Source organism: Pyrgilauda ruficollis, unplaced genomic scaffold (assembly GCF_017590135.1).
Source record: "Pyrgilauda ruficollis isolate IOZ18807 unplaced genomic scaffold, ASM1759013v1 scaffold14, whole genome shotgun sequence".
NCBI classification, from domain to species: domain Eukaryota; kingdom Metazoa; phylum Chordata; class Aves; order Passeriformes; family Passeridae; genus Pyrgilauda; species Pyrgilauda ruficollis.
Genome location: NW_024512543.1, coordinates 3,281,947 through 3,301,677, shown reverse-complemented (window position 1 = coordinate 3,301,677; position 19,731 = coordinate 3,281,947). Strand labels below are relative to the sequence as shown.

Sequence of the window (19,731 nt, the reverse complement as noted above, 5' to 3'; positions counted from 1 at the left end):
ACAGACACATCTTCAGGAAGGCAAGGCTGTGTGTGAGTGTCAGTCAGTCTCTGTGACTGCCACTGACCTGTACTCTGTGCCCAAGGTAGTGGTTCTTGGTGATGCCAAGTCAGAATGCACCGATGATATTCTGGGCGGGGGTCCAATTTTACATCACATGATAACTGTAGGATTAAAAAAGAAAGGATGAACATGCCATGCTTTCACATTGCACTGTCTAAGATAATGGAATAATATGGAAGTCATTTTTCCTTAAAAACAGTCTTTTCAAAAACTCGCATTTTGAGGTCAGATGGTGTCTAGTGCAAGATTAAAAGCTGTAGAAGGCAGAGACTGCAGTATTTCAGAGACTGCAGTATTTAAGGAAATACAACTGTGAAATTACAATATCAAAGTGTCTGAAGGAGTCTACGTGCATTAAGTGGAATATTCCAAAACTATTCCTTTACTGAGAGTTTACAGATAGTACTTCTCTAGAAAAAAAAAAAAAGCCTGGTCTCTTTGGATTACATTGTATAAAGATAAAAATGGTATTTGCATTCAAAATCCTGCTAGCTCTGACAAAAGGAAAATGGCCAATCTTTGAAATGAAAAGACATACAAGCGATGGCTCATAGTGGAAAATACATGCAAAAGTGAAGGTCACTGCAAATTGCTCTCTCTTTTAGAATATTTTAGCTGTAAGATAAAATCTGGATGCTTGAGGAAGGGCAAAAGAGAGACATGGGATAAGCTGTAAGACAAGAGCATAGCCAAGAACACTAAGAAAACTACAAAAGTTGATGTATGCCTTGGTACTTTATTTGGATCAAAAACAGAAGAAGAAGACATTATAATGACGTGCCTTAAATCTATGTTAAATAGAGTTACATTATCCATGATTTATTAGAAAAGTGAGAAGAGTTTAAGGAATTTATATTGCTTAGGATGGGGATCATGTGAACAAGAAGCCTTTAAAGTTTTTCTTTTCTATTGCTAATACAGAACAATCCAGCTCTAGATATTCACAGATTACTCTGCATTTTTTACCATAGCCTAAAACAAATGTATTTTTTAAACAGGAGATTGTCCTTCCTGTCTGATTGGCAAATGGCTGCCTCTGCATCTATATATCCTGCTCCATTAGATGGCAATCTTACTCTAAAAAATTACAGGACTGAATATTACCATTAACAGAGACTGAGAATGTGCCTCTATTTGTGTGAATATCCTTCCACTGCCAGAACTAGTCTAGGGCTCAGACTCCACAAACACAACAGCCTTTCAGAGCCCAGAGAGATCTGCTTCAACATCTTGAGAGAATTTTTAACTAGAGGATAAGCTTCTTACCCTGGCTTTGATGATGGTGGGCCGAGGATCCAGGATACCCTGCATTTTCCTCAGTGCAGGAACAACAAAGAGATTGCAGGTGACAACAGCTGACACAGGATTGCCTGTAGGACAAAGAACAGTCGGTGGTGATGCTCTCTTGGTTTACTCTGAAATGCTGAAAGTGAACTCATGTTTTATAGCAATTCTATTTTAAAGGACTCTACAGAGCTTTCCATGCTATGTACTGCATACAGTACAGACTGCAGAGGTGTGTGGCAAGGGGAATGTTCAAGTCCACCTGTCAAGCTACACTCGGGATGATGTGTGCTGAAGTCCTGCTCTGACCAGAACTGCCCCATATTCCTCAGGCCCCACCATTTGCCTCTGTTCTTCTGCTACCTTTGTCCTATACGTACATTTGTCTGGGGCTGGAGCAGAGTTAATTTTGCATAGTTGTTGGCTCTACCCTCACAGGGCTCTTTATTCATGACTAATGGTTCCCAGACATCAAGGGAAGAATAACTTTCAATTCCCTAACAGAGTAGCAAAATGCTTTAGGACAAATTCTAAGGAGAATTCTACTGATTTATATGTTTTCTGTTGAGTCACAAAAGAGGTGTATGACCACGTGTGAAACACCACTGTCTTACATATCTGGACTTCCCTAGACAACAATTGAAAAATAAATACTGTGATCAGATGGATGCTCCACTGATCTCTCCCCTGTAAGAAAATGTACTGCAGCAACTAGAGCAAGAGGGGTAGAAGCACTAGAGATACATCTGAAAACCACCAGCTTATCAAGCAATCAAGGATTGCTTGTGTAGTCAAAATTCATGGAAAGCCAGAGCAATAAGAATAAAATAAATTCCTCCTCATTGAGAAGGACAGAAATCCATAAGGAAATCTTTATTCTAAACAAGTGCTTTCCCAGGGCACACAGCCAGCAGCAGTGCAGCCATGCTGCCCTCTTTTGGTTCTACAGCATGAGCATGATAAACAAAAATATTCCGTGACATGTTCCTTGGCATTCCCTCATTTTTGTCTCCATTTTCAGTATGTTAGAGTGGATGCACTGACTTACACCCACAGGATATTTATGGTGAAGGTGCAGGGAGCTGTAGGAAAAAACACCCTTGTGAAAAATGTAAGGAAATTGTTGGATGGAAAAAAATCCTAAGACCTGTACCAGAAAATTCTGAGGACAAGGACAAAAAAGAACTCCTTAGCACATCCCTGTAAGTCCATATCTTCTGGAAATTTCTGAGAAAATCTTACAGGTACCTTCCTTAGGGGCAAACACCAGGCACAGGTGCTGTGAAGTGTCTATTCTGTTTCATGTCTGTCATCTATGCACAGCAACAAAAGTAATCCACAAATCTTACCTGGAAGCGCAAAGATTATTTTTCTTACACCGTCAATATCCAGAGTTGCAAAAGTTGTTGGCAGGCTATGGAAAAATAATGTTATTTAATATCTGCATTAGAATTTGTCTGAACATTATTGTATTATTTAAAACATTTGCAAAAGAAAATGAAGCAGAACAGGACATCTCTCTCTCAGCAGTTCATCAGAGCCTGCTGGTTATTCCATACTGGAGGTATAATCCTCTCTTCATGGTGACAGAATAACTTTTCTTGATATTCAACTCTGAAGTTTTAATTTGGAGAGGAAATATCTAAAAGGAAATGAACTAGTAATCAAAAACCAAAATCTTGTCTTCATGCTAGAAGCCAATTAACAATGAAGTAATACTGGAATTATGCAATTACAGAGCTGTGTTTGTTTTTCATATAAGGGTTTCTAATTTTTTATAACACTGGTGACTCTAATTCTCTTACTCCAGGTCTCTACAACAGTACTACAAGGAAGCAATATTTCTGAGCAGCTAGTCTGCAGATGAACAAATTCAGATACCACAGGCAGAGCTGCAGCCAGGTGACACCCAGGTCTATCAATGAAGAGCTCTCTCTGCCTTACAGAGCTGCTCAGTGATTTTGGTGACTTGCTGTGAGGGCTATTACCTTTACAAAAACAGGACAGTAATGTGACAGCTCAAGAATGTGGCTGGCAAAGAGAAGGGACTTATCCATGAAAAAAGAATTTTATGTTAGTATAATCCTTTCAAACATTAGAAATTATACCATAGGAGCAGTAATTAGGCTGGTTCCCTTGGCTTTATCTTGAGCTGACCACTACCACCTGGTCAGCAGGTGACAGTTTACAACTTTGAAGTTCTGCTGCACTTTGATCATTATCACCTAGTTTTGTATCTGTTAAGAGCCATCAATATCCTAGTTTACCAGGGCAAGTTAGTGTCTGACATTCCTGCTTTAAAATGCCTCTAACATGATGGGAACTACATGCCAGACCTCCAACTGTTATAACCAGTGCACAAACCAATGGACAAAAAATTGAATTGCTAATTCATATCTACTGGAAACTCTGAATTCTTGTATGACACTTCAGCACCATCATTGATAGAATCTTCCAGTACTTCCTTCTGTCAATGCAGCTAGACAAGATAACCTTACAGGAGCTCAGCAACTTTCAGACCAAGTGGTGCGATGGTAAATCCCAAGGACCACCCTGCACTCATGAAGCACATCAAATACAGGCATACAACAAATTCTGACTTCACTCTTGGAATTTACTCAAGGGATTTTTTCCCAATACAGTAACCACAACCTACAATCTTTTAAGATGCAGTTAATAAAACCCAAGATACAATATTTCCTATTGCACTACAGCTAATGAAAAAGAGAGTGCTTACATTCTCAGTAAGAACTGATGAGCAAATGTTTTGGTAGCAATAAGAAATACTTTTCTTGTGACATAAATTGAAAAGGGACATTTAAGGGAAAAAACCCATTTTCCCAGCTAGTTATTAAAAGTTCCTTGCTGCAGGTCTACAGAGGACTCACCAGGAGAAAAAAATTATGTTTGCTTACAAGTAAGCCAGAACCAGAATTTAATACTCTGAATTCTGTAAATCAAGTTTATCCATTTTAGTCAGCAGCAGAGATGGAGTGCAGATTCTGCTTCTGGGACTTCCCTACATCAGTTGTAGCAGTATGACAGAAGCAGTGAGCAGTTTCCATGCCTGGGCTACATCCACCATGGGAAGAAACAAGATTTTAGCCTCACTCATTCCTTATGTGGAAAGGAGGTGGTGGTAGGAGCAGCACAAGCACCAAGCCCACAGGCAGATCTTTATCAGACTGTATGCAGAGACAGTGAAAGTATTTGTCTGTTTTCACAGCAAACACCCACTTGCAGCTCTGCTCCGTGACAACAGTTCTGGGCTAGAGGGAATCATTCTGCAAAGCTGTGCTCGATCTTGTGCAGCTGGACCATTCTGACCCAGCTTGCAAACAAACTGCCTTCCCTAGGGAGTGAGGCAGAGGTGCAGACATCTTTCTGCTCTTGCACTGTGGAGAAAAGGGAACTCTCTGTTTTCAATATGTGTGATTTTCATTCCCTCTGCAGAGCACGCTTTCAGACTCACTGATGAGCAGTGCTACAGCATAGAAAAGCAATGCTGAAACAGTTTTCTGAGGCAAACTAAACATATAAAGGACTCAGCTAACTTAAAAATTACTATGCTCAATATGCCAATTAGACAAAGCTTTGTAAATTAGCTATCATTCCACCTCTCAAGGAACTGCTTGTAGGAATATAATTTATGCAAATTTTGAAGTGAAATGAGATACTCTTTAAGCAAACTGTCCATTTAATGTCCTTATATTTCCTGGTTATTTCATGGTAATGTCAGTGTGAGCTCTGTGATTGCACTGAAGGCTGTGGCAATGTTTATATCATGCTGGTTTCCCACCAGTCCCCAAACTTGATTTGCAACAGTTATCAGAGAAATATCTCTTACTGATAAAAAATAATCTCTCTGTTCCAGTTAATTTCACCCATAAAGATGATGACTAATCTGAAGAGCACTGATTTTGCTGCTTTTCCCACATATATCTGTCTTGTGGTTTATAGTATATTTGGAAAAGTGAAATCTACTGAAGCACTTCACTAGGATATTTGGCCCAATGTAGCCTCCATCTAGGCTGCCTAAGCAGAAAGATTTCTTACCCAGGTTTCATAAAAACTCTGCCAAAGTGAATCTGTGCATGAAGATCAATATCCAGCACCTGTTTAAGATAGTCCTGTTTAATTAAAAAAAGAATAAAATTAAGTAACATCAAAGTGGCTTTACATCATCTAAGCATTCAAAGCAATTAATTAATATCAAGTGAAGATGAAAATTTGCATATCCTGAAAGTGCTACAGCCCAGTAGGGAATTTTCATCATTTGAAAGAAAGTGTTTTGAAAAAGAAAAAGTAAAGAACAGACTCATTTAGGTGCCAAACCTGACTCCATGAGGACATATATTTCCTTAAAATTCATCTGCAGCATCAGAATCTTAGAGCACTCCACAAATACCTACTACTAAAACATTCTCTATGACAAAGATGGAAAGAAACCTTTACGATTCAAAGCTAAGACTTTAAATTATCCAGTTATTTAAATTTTGCCATAGAAGCTATCAGTTGTAGATTTAGAGATCGCCTACTACTTTTGAAATCAATACTGTACTGTAGAAATCATAGTTTTCCAGGATACTGTAATTATTGTAATTTCTTGGGTCTAATGGTCTAATTCACAGTGCTTGGGTTTAACATTCCTTAGAAAGAAAAAACTGGGTGGCTTGTGAATGAGTTCAAGCTAAATGATTTTGCATAAACACGATTGATCCAGTTATTAAAACAAATGGAATTACTGGTTTAATCTTTATTGATAATTGTTGTGCCTAAAGATGTAGTACCCTATCTGTTGTGTTTAGTGACGCTAAAGAGGCAGGCCATAGCAGTCATTTGTGAAGACAGATGGGTTTCACTAGTAATCAGCAATCAGAAACTAGTAAATCACAAGTAAATCAGAAAATCCCTGGCAGTGAGCCCTTTTTTTGTGCATGTGTATGTTCAAGTATTTGGAAAGCAGCAACTCATTTCAGCCAGGTGTTAACTCTCCATTATTAATTGCATTAACCCTGCTTTTACTTTCTATTTACTATTTGGACGTTCACAACTATTTCATTAAAACTGTAGAAAGCTTAGTATCGGAGGGCAGACCATCAGTGGAATGTAGAGCCTACTGACTTTAGGCTGTTGCCCCAAGTTCAGACTGGGGAGAAATGAGCCGAAAGTCTGAATGTCTGTAAAACCACTCAGCAGCTCAGCCAATTCTTAGTGTTACTGTGCCTGCACTATGTTGCCACATTCCCAATTTAAAGACCAGTACTTGTCCTTGATTATTTTTCTAGGCATACTGGAGACAATGGGAATAACTGAAAGTTATTTGCACTGGTTTAATTAATTATCCATTTTCATGATGTATCCAGTGATATGATTTCTACTCAGAAAAGTAAACAGAACCAGCACTCATGTTTCCCACCTCCTAATGACAGTCTTTAGTATCTGTTAGTTATAAAAGATGTTTATTTTACCTGCCAAACTCACAGATTCAGCCTGGGATCAAAAAGTAATTTGAGTTTTCCTTCGCATAAGTCATGATTAATAAATGTCCTGCAGGTTCATCTATGCCCCACCAGCATCTGTGTATCCCTATTTTCTTTGATGATTTTGGCACAGGGATAATCAACAGGAACTCAATCAACAATTCTGTTAATGATTCAAAAGGCAAATATATCAGCTCACTGGGTCTCATAAGTACTGTCTGTAGGACTATCAAATGTAGGTGCAAAATGTGATAAAACTATTTTTGTAACACATAGAGCTTTGGCACATTCAGGAAACAGATGTGCCGAGTAAAAAAATGCTATTTATATACTTAGGTTGCTTTTCAAAGTACTTTCAAAGTACCTCAATGCTATCTACATTTTACCTGCTCTAAAAATAAACTCTACTGTCTTCATGTGCTATTAACCCAGCACCTTCCTCATCTACATAAATCATTCCTTAAATAAAAACACATTTGTAAATCCCTCACATCAAGAATTAAAAGCTTCTCTGTTGTACTATGTCAACTATAGTACAGAAACAAGAACAAATGGAATGAGCTTTGAAGACTATTTTCTTCAGTGATTTACTTGTAAGTGTTCCAATAAAAGTAAGGTCCATTTTCAATAAACATTAATACAAAGGTAGTAGCTTGGATGGCAGACTCAGGTTTGAAATTCTTACGTATATTGTAGGAAGTCAAACTTAAATTTTGCATACCTTTTCCCCCATAGATACACCTCCTGATGTAATGATCACATCAGCACGGCTGATACCCTCATTCAGTGCATTCAGTAAATCATCTGGGCTACAGGAAAAAACAGGCAAGCAGATTAGTGGCATGGAATTATTATGACTTGTAATATAAGTCTGTGTGCACACATACAGGTGCATAAACACACTTGTTTTAAGAGAATAATACAAGCTCTTTTCCTTCTTAAGATTCCACACTGTTCAATTCTAGTCAAGAACTGCAATCTCATTAAGGGAACACCACACTGTTTGGCACCTTTCTGTCTAAAGTTTGCAACAGGAACAGTGGGATACTTTAGACTGGGACTGAAGAATGCTATTACAAGTGTCTAAGAGTATGCAACTGGCACAATAGGTAGTAATACAAATTGTGACTTAGATGAACTGACAGGGATATATAAAGGCACCTGACACATGAACATTACTGACCACCAAGAAGGCTGCAGTACTACCTGTCTACCTTATCTGGTGTCTGCAAAAATGGGGATGAGGTTCCACTTCAAACTTTGATCAGAGAAGAGAGGGAGTAAATCCTTTGTTTCTCTTCTCTGTTAGGGGGCTCTGCAGCAAAGCCACCGATAAATATCCATTTCAGCTTGCAAAAACACAATCCATGCTGTTAAAAGGTCTATTCACCTTCATGAGAAACAGTGTAATGGGAGCTATGATATTCTTCCATACAGAGTATAACTGTGAAGGAAATTGGTGTCTTCTTTTCTTTCCATTTTAGATCTAAACTGGAAACTTTGATATGAGAATTAGATATTTAAGAGCAGTAACTGATGCTAATACAGAGCTTCAAGGCATGCAGTGGAGAAACTCAGTAATACAACTCACACAGGTCCAAAGGAATCAAAACCAATTTCCAATATATTAAATTCATGCTTTGCATTTAACATTTGTGAACTGACCAGAAGCTGACTGGTTGCTATGACTGTATGTATTGCTTCTTCAACAGTATGTTTTCAGTTCAGTGATCCTGAAAGCTTTTCATGGCTGTTCCTGCTTACAATGCCATTGAAAGAATGGGCAATTATACTAGTGACTGTATGAAGGCCTTCACCTGGAATACAGCACCTCAGGTAAATACCATGCTACAGCTACAAAATGCCATTGTGGGTGGTGAATGCAGGCTGAAAATGACATGAGGGCTATCCTTTGAGAGCTTGGGCTGTATTTCATCCAAAAGTAGAACTACAGCAGTAATTTTGGCGTTTGAGCTGAAAACATAAAAATTAGGAATATTATGCAAGTTCTAGTTGACCTTTCAGAGACTAGCAGAAACTCTGTGTTTCCAAATGTCTCAGAAAGAAAAATCCTTTCCTCTGAGCATCCTTTCTTTGCCCATGGTCCAGTGAAATATAAGCAGCAGTTAGCATGACGTGCTGCAGTGTGCACTACAATTTATGTGGTGCAAGAATGAGCGCACTCCCTCACTGAGTAAATAGCTCAGTGCATGCAACCTTGCACACGCCTCATCTCACCAGAAAGCCCTCCGGTGTCCTCTACCCTGGTTATGCCTCACAGGCAGAAAGACTCATGACTCTTTCTCCACAATGTCCAGTGACTGAAGCACCATGTTCTCAGGCATCACAGGGCAGTCATCCTGCACAACTTTATTACCTATGTTGGGTTACACCCCTCTCGGGTCAGATTGCTTTGCAAGAGGCAGGCAACAAGATACAGCAGAAAGAAGGGCAGATTGCTGTAGACTGCAGTCAATAGGATAGAATTATACACTACTCCTTTTTTAAAGGAAACAGTGGCTGCAGTGTTGTGGCATGCCATCATGACTATGGTTTAGGGTACTGCGTATCTTGGATATTCTTAATGGCCTACAAAGAACACCTAAACTGTTTTCTTTGGGGGAAAATAAATGGGCTCAAGCGAAAACATCTCCTTTGTTCTTTAGGAAACTGAGGCATTTTATCAGCTGCCCCTTCTGAAATCTCGGGATCATTTTCTCCAAAACCCAGCACAAGTCTTCACCAGTCACTGAAGGAAAGTAGAAAGAAGCAAGTCTGCTGTTGGCTACTTCTTCAAAACCAATTGTCTCATATTGATCCTCTAAGTAGTATCTGTATGTAACAAGATATCATTTAAGATTATTATAGAGTTTGTAATAGGAAAACTGTCTCAAGATCTAAGTGTCCCTTAATCCTTGCCAGTGAGGCTGCTTGGAATGCAGCAAGGAATACATATTCATTACATAGGTTGATATTGGCATTCCTGAGGCTCAGCAGTCAGACATATGCCACTATCACCAGCCCAAGACTGCTTTCAGTACGTTTTTCTCATTAGGTTGTGATGGAGCTGAGGACCTTATCTTGAACTTGCTCCAGGCTGTTTCATTTTCTCTTGTTTCATTATTTAAAAGTTATTCATAGGTAGCAAGTCTACCTGTCTGGGGGCATGCTAATTCTGGATAATGAAGTGGGCTTGCTTTTGGTTGTGGTTTGAGAATAATGAAAAGAACAGTAAAAAGCAAACAAGTATATATTTAATTGTCGTTAAAGTTAAATAGAATGGAAATGCAGCTACTTACATATGAAAAAAATATGTATTTGTATATATATTAAATCACTTAACAAAGGAAAAAAATCAATAAGCCCCCTTCCCCCTCCAAATAAGCCTAAACTCAAACCTGGTGAGGACTCAATTCACGTCTTTTCTTATGAGGACAGCATACCACTGGACTAGTTAATCATTCAGGTATTTTTATTTTGTCATGTAAAAAGCTGCATATTACTGGACTTGATGCATTTTTAGAATTTCCAGTAGAATGATCTGTATAATATACTTTTCTTCACTATTTTAAAATTCTTTTCTTTACCATCTGAATAGTGCAAGGCATTAAAAAATTCTACCACTAAAACTTGTCCAGGCAATAGCACTGCATGTCGTCTTTAACATAGTTACAGAATGAATTTATTTCTAAAGGAAAGATGTGACAGAAATTTTGTTGCAATAAACTTACTAATTATGTTAGTTTGGTTTTCATTTTGAAAAAAGGTGATGGAATTTCCTCCCTTGCTGTCGCAGAAAATGTCTCTTTTTTGGACATTTTTGGCAGACTTCTTTTTGTCACTCAGGTCTGTTTAACTTTTTGTTGTACTTAAGGCTAGTAGTTCCATGACTCTGCAATTAGCACCAAACACTCCTTACAGGAGTCCCCTGTGGCAGTCTTCAATCAACACTGTGAACATTTCCCTCGCCTTTAGTGGATTTAATGCGGAGAGTTATTACTCAAATTGCATATTAACACTGAGTTGATATAATCAGGTAACAAGATACTACTTCTTGTTTCATTTGTTGTGTAACAGTGAGCAGCTGGTCCTTTAGATTGAAAAAGGAAATAAAAGGAAAGGGAATAAATAATGAAAACTATTAGGTTCTGAAAGAATAGACAAGATGACTTTGGCATCTGAGCATAGCACGACAAGATTGTTTTAAAAGGCAGGTGACAAATCGCCATGAAGCTGAGAAATAACACCCACTGTCTGAGCAGGTACAAATCAGAAGCTATATTCTGAAGCAGGGCAGGATACTGGATTAGCTAGATTAATGGTCTAATTTACCACAATAAATCCTTTAAAATATCTTGTCAAAGTGCTATTCTTGGATTTTTTTTTCCCTTCAAAGACAGAACTGTAACAGGTGCTCAAATATAATGTTGAATACCTTAATCAATGTAAAGTAGATTTTGATGGAAAGTCTAATTTCCAGATGGCAAAATTACTCTGTTTCATTTGGTGATTTTCAAAGTCAAAGTCAGAGTGACATTGTGCACAAAAAGTGAATGTGCTTTTCTAACATGCTGGAACTTATTAAAAAAGTTATACTCAGATGTGTTTCAGATCACATCTGATCACCTTTTGTTAATACCTTGAAGAAAATTTGTTATTTAAGGACTGCATACAGTTTATGAAATTATTCACATACATAAATAAGGAACAAATCCAAACTTTCTCTCAACATCTGGAGCAGATTGTGTCTGCATAAATATTATGTGTATTGTACATACATTTTTGAAGCTGCATAGTAATTTGCATAAAGAGTGCATGTATTTTTAACTATATCTTTATATCCTCTGCTAATTTTGTCAGTCTGATAAACAGAGTATCTACTGTAGTATCCCAGTTTCCTGATCTTTCTTGTTCAGTTTTGTGGAACAGAAGGAGCAGTACAATCTGGAAATTGTTTGGAGGGTAACTATTGTACAATGGCAGCAGCAAGCATCCAGTAAGCAGATGTGTGACATTGCAGCTGACACTTGCTTTCATTGATTTGAAGAGAGGACTTGCAGGATGGCAGTACAGCAGGAACACCTTCTGGATTCATGAAAAATTCTGGTTATCAAAGTTAGTTTGTGGAAAACTTATTCAACACTTGAGCTGTCAAGTGAGCTGTCTTTGAACGGAAAAGATATACAAGAAAGCTTAAGAGCTTGAACAAGAAATGATGCAAGCCTCATTAAAACAGACATCAGGCATGTAAATTTTCTCCTTTCCACTCTCAAAAGAAACAGCTACATTATAGTCAAGACCAAAGAATTCTCTGTGTTTTAAGTGCCAGTTTGAAGTACCCTAAATTACAGTGTAATTTTCTCTTTCACATAGAAATCAACACATGTTAATTCACTTTTGTTGATCCTATTGTTGTGCTTCACTGTCATTAATTATCAATCTGTCTGCTTTTTCTGTGATACAACCCCAACAGCAGCAGTTTGATATATGCAATTAAACTGCTCAGTTTTATAATTTGATATAGAAAACAAATAACAGCAAATGTTCCAAAAATCACCTACCACTCTGCAGCAAAACAAAGATCCCGGTTAAAATGGGGCTAGAACCTTTAGTTAGGACTGACTTATCAAGCCATTGTCACAGTACAAAACCCATAGTTCATTACTAATTTCCAGGATCACTTCCACCACAGGAGTTCTTTGCCACAGGAGTCTCGTTCATTCAATGTAACCTCATTACCTGACAGTCACTTCCAGTCCTCGCTGCCCATTGCCAAATCCAGCTGCTACTGTTGGGTGACTAACAGAAACACTCGTGGCTCTTGTATTCCTCTATGCAGCAGCCTGGGTTTTTATAAACCCAGGTCTTCTGGTAACCTGTACTTGCAAAATGTGCATGCACCACCACAGTCAGCACCTTGAACGTGTGTGCTTTACAGAGATACTGGACACAGAAAGATACACATGCACCATGATGCACCAGATGCATGCACAAGTGTCTATTGTGAGTTCAAAAGCAGAGCTGGCCAACCTTTCTTGCCTACTGTTTTACTTTATTTGAAAGTATCTCAAGTATTTCAGTTATATGCTGAAAGACATGTTTCTTCAAAAATTCTGAGGAGGTACATATTCCTGGACACACAGTGAAAACAGAAGTGCTAAGCAGTGATCCTACACAATCACACTAGAGACCAAAGTAGTCCAGCTGCTCTCTAAACTACAGTAGTTGACTGTAAACTTCAACTGGAGGTGCCCTGAGCTTAGCACATTCCAGATATGTTCCCACAAACTGGCAGCAGTGGTTTGTACTACTTTTGCATCTCAGGAAGTCTCTTACCTGCTAAAGAGATGTTCCAGAAGAACATGTTTAACTGAGGTACAAAGACCTGCTAGAAATTCCCCTTGCATGCAAAGATCCCAGTCAAACTTCTAGTTCTGCCTCCAAAATAGCAAAGAATTTGCCAAATTAGAATTTTCATCAAATAACCAACAGACTACTTGTTGTACTCACAGATCTTATCAAGCTCAATAACATTTCTTCTTGAGGAAAGATGGGATATGGATTTGATCCTTTAAGATTAACTCTCATTCTTTAACTGCTCATTCAACTGAGGTGACAGATTTCAAAATGAATAGATGAATGCAGTGAGGCATAAGTCTGTCACCCACTTCGCACCTCATGACCAAGAGGAGTATTTTGCATATCAGTAATTTGCAGGATGCAGAATGGTGCATTATTTTTAGCCAACTAAAATCCACCTTCTGTAGAATATAATATTGAATGCAAATCAATGAATACATTTCACTGAATGCAATTCAATGAACGAATATTTGATGGTAATAGGAATTCTGTGTTTTGACTAGTATGGTTTTTGAAAGCAGAAGCAAATCTGATTTTGATGGTGTATGTAGTAACATATGGACATACTTCTGAAACTGTATTTGTTTCAAAATTCTCAAGTGTATTTCATCATGTTCTCATAATGTATCTTCCTTTTACCTTCTGTGGTATTTCCCTGGATCACTCTGAACAGATGCAATATGTTTTCCCTAGGAAAATAGGCCAGCTTGTGAGGAGAGCTGGAATAATTACAGCAGCTTTTGGCTTGTTCAACATAACTATGTAAGTTTTGTCTATTTGACAGCAATATTAAAGAATATGTCTTTGGTAATTTTTGCTGTTCCTTTAATTGCTGCCACAAATATAAATGTTATTTTGCAGAGTATTCTTTTTCATGTTACATTTATGAACTTGTAGGGATTTTGATTAGAGGCCTTAAATTAGAGGTCTTCAACTTTTTTGCTGAAGTAACTATGAGAGCTGTCTAATACCTTCAGTGTTTCTTTCTATATCAGGATGCTAATAGATTTTCCTCCACTGTTTCCTTGACCTGCTTCAGAAGACTCCCACTCATATATATGCCAGAATGACAAAAGTTCAGACAGGTCAGAAAAACAGGTAACTATGGGAGTGCTACAGGAACAAGTCTCATGCATAGAAGCCAGGTGCTCATGTACTACAGGCACATTCCTGCATGAAGAGTCCTCCACCACATCCTTGTTTGCTGCTTGTGTACATTCAGCTGCAAGCATTTCAGAGTGAATTGTGATTTTTTCCATAAATGCTAAAAGAACAGGGCCAAAGCTTTGATAACAGCTGTCTTCAGGTGCTGTGCCATTGTACTGACTCGTGAGCACTTAATTCAGTCTAAATCTAGTATAGTGTGTGTCCTCTGAGTCAGAAGCAGCCTGAGAACTGCTGGTTTCCACTAATTAAAAAACTATCCCTGGCTATTTTTGCTGGCTGAAGATAATGAACCTTATCTCTACACTTACCAGAAATCCATTAGTTTTTCTAAGAAATTGGATGGGATTACACAGGTAAAGATTTTTATTTTATCTTCCTTCTTACAAAGGAAGTGAGTCAATATGGATTCACTGAAAAGTTTTCACTTTTGGAGCAGAAAATATCCAACAGTTGTAGCTGGGTTGAAATAATAGTGACTTAAGATTACATTACACAATATAATAATCAATGCATTGCATTGGTAAAGATGTCAGTGCATTGGTGAGTCTGAAGGGCAACTGTGGATCTGCAATTATTTCAATGAGAGCACTCATGAAATGAGAATTGGCTTATACTGACACAACTGAAAGTAAAATATATGATGGATGTAATTAGTGCCAGTTGTTTACATGTATCAAATAATATCACCAAATCTGACACAGTGAAATGGCATTGTAATCACAGAATTTCTTACCTTTTCATTTTACTTTAGCTTCAACTGTAAGAGTCAATTTTAAATAAATTTAAAGGGAATTTAAAGTTATTTAATTCCCCCTGTAACTGGTGTAATTGCTATTGATCTACAGTATGGATGTCTCTAGGACAGGTAGAAATGCAGTCCCCAAAAGCAATGCCTCAAAATGAAGGCTTTCTCTAGGAAGCACCACCCTTTATAGAATCATAACTTAATCACTTGGGAAAATGTCTCCAGAACACAAATGATTTGGAAGCCACAGGTTAGAGACAATATAAAAAGACCTTTAAAAATTCTCTGTCATCAGCTGTGTCCTAAAACAAACAGTTATTTTTTAGAAAATATCAAATGAAATATGGCATCGAATTTTGTTTACTAAAAAAAATACAAATTCCCCATGAAGAGTAAACTACAGTGTAAGAAATAACTTCATTTGTCTCTACAATACCGGACCATATTCCTTTAAGCACAAAGATGTTATTAACAGAACAAAATGCCCATTGCCTTTTCTCCTGCTCTGGAAGCAGAAGAATTTTTTATTGCTCATGCTTTGCGTAGGAAGACTTATTCTAGAGGCTGGTTTTTGTTGGTGCTTTCCCTCACACTGCTTAGAAGAGACTAAAGGCTCATTTAATGTTTTATGCAGTAGCAATGAGGTGTGAACTGACTTGTATGAGGAATTCCAAGTCCATCACCTGCTGGTAAATTTAATCTTTTAAGCAATTTCAGATAAAGCAGATAGTCTGTATCACAGTCTTCACTTTAATTTAAAATGTTTTAAATACTGCAGATTCCCATAAATTTTTTTTGGATGTGTAGTATAGCAAAAGGTTTAGTCCATTACATGAGAAAAACTTAGATTTATAACAACCTGGCTTCAGCATGAATAACTAATTGCTAAACAAGAACGGGTTTTTTGAAAGCTAAGGATATGGCAGATTGACTCAGTCATGAGAAAAGCAATTTGTTTTCCAGTATGCAAAGCAAACATTAAGCTAAAACCCAATCCTCCAACTTTTTCTTACAAAAATGGGCCCATTTACCCCAGTGAGGATCCTCACATGTGAAGTTTCCAAGTATTAATCTTCAATAGGATTTTCATTCATTTTTTACCTATTTTTATTTCCTATATGAATGAACCTACAGAAACTCATTGTTTCTGTTTGTTAATGGAGAAAATGACAGGTAGTTTATTCTCCCTCTGTCATCACTTCTGCTCCTTGGGCCTGTCTGTGTTAGAGGGCAAGTTCTGAGAATTAATCTATATTATTATAACATCTCCCTAAGTAAGATGTAGTATATCATTGCATACGTATTTTGGAAAAAATGCATAGTGCATAGTTTAGAGATTCCCTGAATGATTCAGTTAGTCTGCTTTAGAGATGATCAGCACAGTGGTGGAAAACCAAGTACGCAGTATCACAGGCTCACAGAACATCCTGAGTTGCAAGGGACCCACGAGGATCACTGAAGTCCAACTCCTGTTACGACTGAATAATCACAGCTTCAGTGACTTCCCTGGACTCCACTACTACCTTCAAGCAAGATTTTTCCTAATTTGCTCAGTTTTCAAAAGGGAAAAGCCTTGATGGATAAAGATGTTTGTTGCTACTGATGAGCAATGTAAACATTTTCATTTTGTCAATGTTGTGGAGCCATGTAATTAAGTCTACAGTGCACTGGTGCATAAGAACCGAACTGAAAAGGCAGTGCTACTTAATGGACAGAATAAAACACCATCTGCTCCTGTATGGCAATGTTGGTTGGATGTGTGCTCCAAGCTCTGCCCTGACAGACACCTGGCCGAGCCTGCCTGTGAGCATGCACGTGCCTCAAGGTCCCAAGTGGTTTAAAAACAGTGCTCACCAATCTGGTAGGCCTGTCTCCGCAGTGTTCTGGAAGCTCTGTGTCCCTTCTTCTTTAAAAACATCTGGCTTCCTGAGGGTAAAGGAAGCAGAAGGGGTATAATAAAGAGCCAGGGAAGGAGAGAGTCTCCTGGGGTCAAAGGGAAGCTCTGTGCCCAGCTGTGTCCCCCTTGGTGGCTCTAGATATTCAAAATCACCAGGGGAAATGCTTCCTTTTTGCAAGGCCAGACAATGGGAGAGAAAGGGAGAGCACGGGAACATCTTTCTCTTACAGTTTGGATGGGCTTCTCCCAAGGAATGAAGAGTAAAGTTATGGAAGGATTTAGGCTCAACTGGGCATGCCAACAAAGCACAGTTCATCTTTCCTTGCAGTGTCTATGGAGAAACTTCTTTACTCTTGACTTCAAAACAAAGCAAAACGAAGTGTTAAACAACTTGACGTTTTGGAAGGAGGAAGGGAAAATATTTGGAAATGGACCCCATTGAAACATTTTTACTCACACTTTTAGCTTCTTATTCAGGAAATAGGTCTCAAGGCATAATAACTGTCACCTTCTTAACTTCAAGGGGGAAAGAGCTGTAATTATCCTAATTTTATAACTCCATAGTCAATAAAGATGCCACTTCATTCATGAGAAGCTTCATACCCTGCTGCAAGAGGCAGGATTAGAAAAAATGTCCAAAACTGAGAAAGTTACTCCTGTCAGGACCTTATTTAAAACAATTAATGATTTGTTATGAATTTCCAATTATGAAAGCAGCATTACCTTTCACATATACTTCTTCCAAGTCAGTTTTTCTGTGAAAAAACTATTTCTAGATAGTGTCCTTTGTAACAGAAATATGAAATGAATATAAGTTATGTTTTTATACCCTTAAATGTAGGGTAATTAAATGCTAAAAAATCTTTATTAGACATGAAGATTTATAAATATACCTTTAAAAAAACCCTGAAATCAGATATTCATTACTGAAATGGACCATGACATCAGTCTTCACTGTGACTCTTGAGCCATTTCTTCATATCAGCTGGCTGGACAGTTAACAACAAAGCCAACCTCCCTCCGCAGTCCACGGCCAGCTGATCCTGCACAAGGCAGCTTCAGTCTGGCATTTCAAAGATCACTTCTGTGCACACTGCTGTCCTGTCTGACTGGGGAATGTGAGAAGACTGGGCCAATGTCCCTACACTACTGTTACACATGCCCAAAGTCACTGCCAACACGAAATCTAAAATCCTCTTTTATCACCTTGTAAATCCACACCATGTTTCTCCTCATAGCTCATAAAGAGGGTCTGTCAGATTGAATGCATACTAATGTTGACAGGAAGTGATGGAAAAATATTCAAATTATTCAGGTTAAAAGTTTAGATGTCCTTTTCTTTCTGACAGGCTACCCAAGAAAGCCATTTCCTAAAATGACTTCACTCTCTCATTTTCTCTTCTATTCATTGCCAGAGTAATGAAGTCAAAGTCTATTTCTCAAAACAAGCTCCCTGTGTTATGAAGTGACACACAAAAGACTTTTGGATTTCATGAATGATCCCAGGTTCTGGTTTAACCACCAATGTTATGGACAGCAGTCGCAAAAATCCAAAATATTTTTCAGCATGATGCTAAGCTCTGTTGTGTAATTTCTGCTAGTACTAGTCTTCTGATTTTATGCTTCTACTATGTATTGTCCATTAGAATAACATAAAAATTAATTTAATCCTCTGAAATAATACTTAAGAGATTATTTGCAACCAGGAGAAATAACTCTCTTTTTTATGATTCGGTATTTAAAATAGTGTGAGAACCTCCCTGAACTTGCTTCTGTTTGAATTGTAAATAAATATCCAATCTCATTTTCAAATGAATATCAAAGCATTTGATTTAGTTTCCTAATAACTAATTACTATCACTGTTAAAATTATGCTTTACTTACACTCTGAGTCAGTCTAACTTGAATACATAGGCATTGCTGCTGAAATAAAAACCTTATTCAGTTTGTTGTCTATGTGGCTCAGTATTACTGAAAGATAATCAAGTGATCTCGTAAGAACATCTGTTGAACTAAACAGCCTGAGTTCTGGTATTACTTTAGTACACGGTCCATCTTTCAACCACTTCAGAAATTTAATGGTTCTTGTCCTGGGAATACAAAGGTGAGGACAAAATTAACCTTCTAATTCTAGAGGGGATTAGCTCTTTATATATATATGTACTAGAGCTTGTATTTAGATGATTCTCAACTATTTTCTTAAATCTTTACTTCTTAGGATATAAACCTCCAGCCTGTAAATTTTACTTATATTCTTTAATGCTCTATATATCAATTCATATTTGGCTGTATCAACAATATACTTAACCCAGTTTTGTAAGTGATTCCTATCACTTACCCAGTGACCCATCTTCAGTGTTCACCACTTTGATTGTTCCCTATCTACTGCCTTTATTAGTTTTCATTACTTTCTTCTAGGATATTAGTAAAATTTCAAGCCTCAAAAATTTCTCAGTGACTTTGGAACTCAGATTCTTATATATGCTCTGGGCATTAAGAAGGTTGAAAGTCATTTAAGTGAAGGATACTTTGGCCTCTAGAAGCTGAAGTTCTCTTGAAAGCAGAACCTATCTCTCCAAGGACTTTTAAAATTGTTAACTTAAGCCTCAAAAATAGACCATAAAAATAGTAATTTTTATTTTCCTCCAACAAATAGATTCCCTCTTTTTTCAAAGACAGGATTTTCAAAGTATTCTGTCCTTTTTATTATCTGCTCTTTACTGTCATGTGCT

The 19,731-nt window shown here is 37.7% G+C and overlaps 1 protein-coding gene across 4 annotated transcripts in view; it reads right to left on the bottom strand.

Annotated features, from left to right (window-relative positions):
• Nucleotides 1-19,731, bottom strand: part of GPHN (gephyrin) — a 271,354-nt gene that overhangs the window by 2,523 nt on the left and 249,100 nt on the right. For 2 of the 4 annotated variants that reach the window (XM_041459853.1, XM_041459855.1), the window contains 6 exons: nucleotides 16,957-17,028; nucleotides 7,552-7,639; nucleotides 5,404-5,477; nucleotides 2,697-2,761; nucleotides 1,330-1,433; nucleotides 68-164 (listed from right to left, as the gene is read on the bottom strand). In XM_041459853.1, coding sequence (XP_041315787.1) covers nucleotides 68-164; nucleotides 1,330-1,433; nucleotides 2,697-2,761; nucleotides 5,404-5,477; nucleotides 7,552-7,639; nucleotides 16,957-17,028 — 500 coding nt within the window. The remainder of the gene's footprint in view (nucleotides 1-67; nucleotides 165-1,329; nucleotides 1,434-2,696; nucleotides 2,762-5,403; nucleotides 5,478-7,551; nucleotides 7,640-16,956; nucleotides 17,029-19,731) is intronic. The other 2 variants (XM_041459854.1, XM_041459856.1) reach the window with 1 other exon arrangement.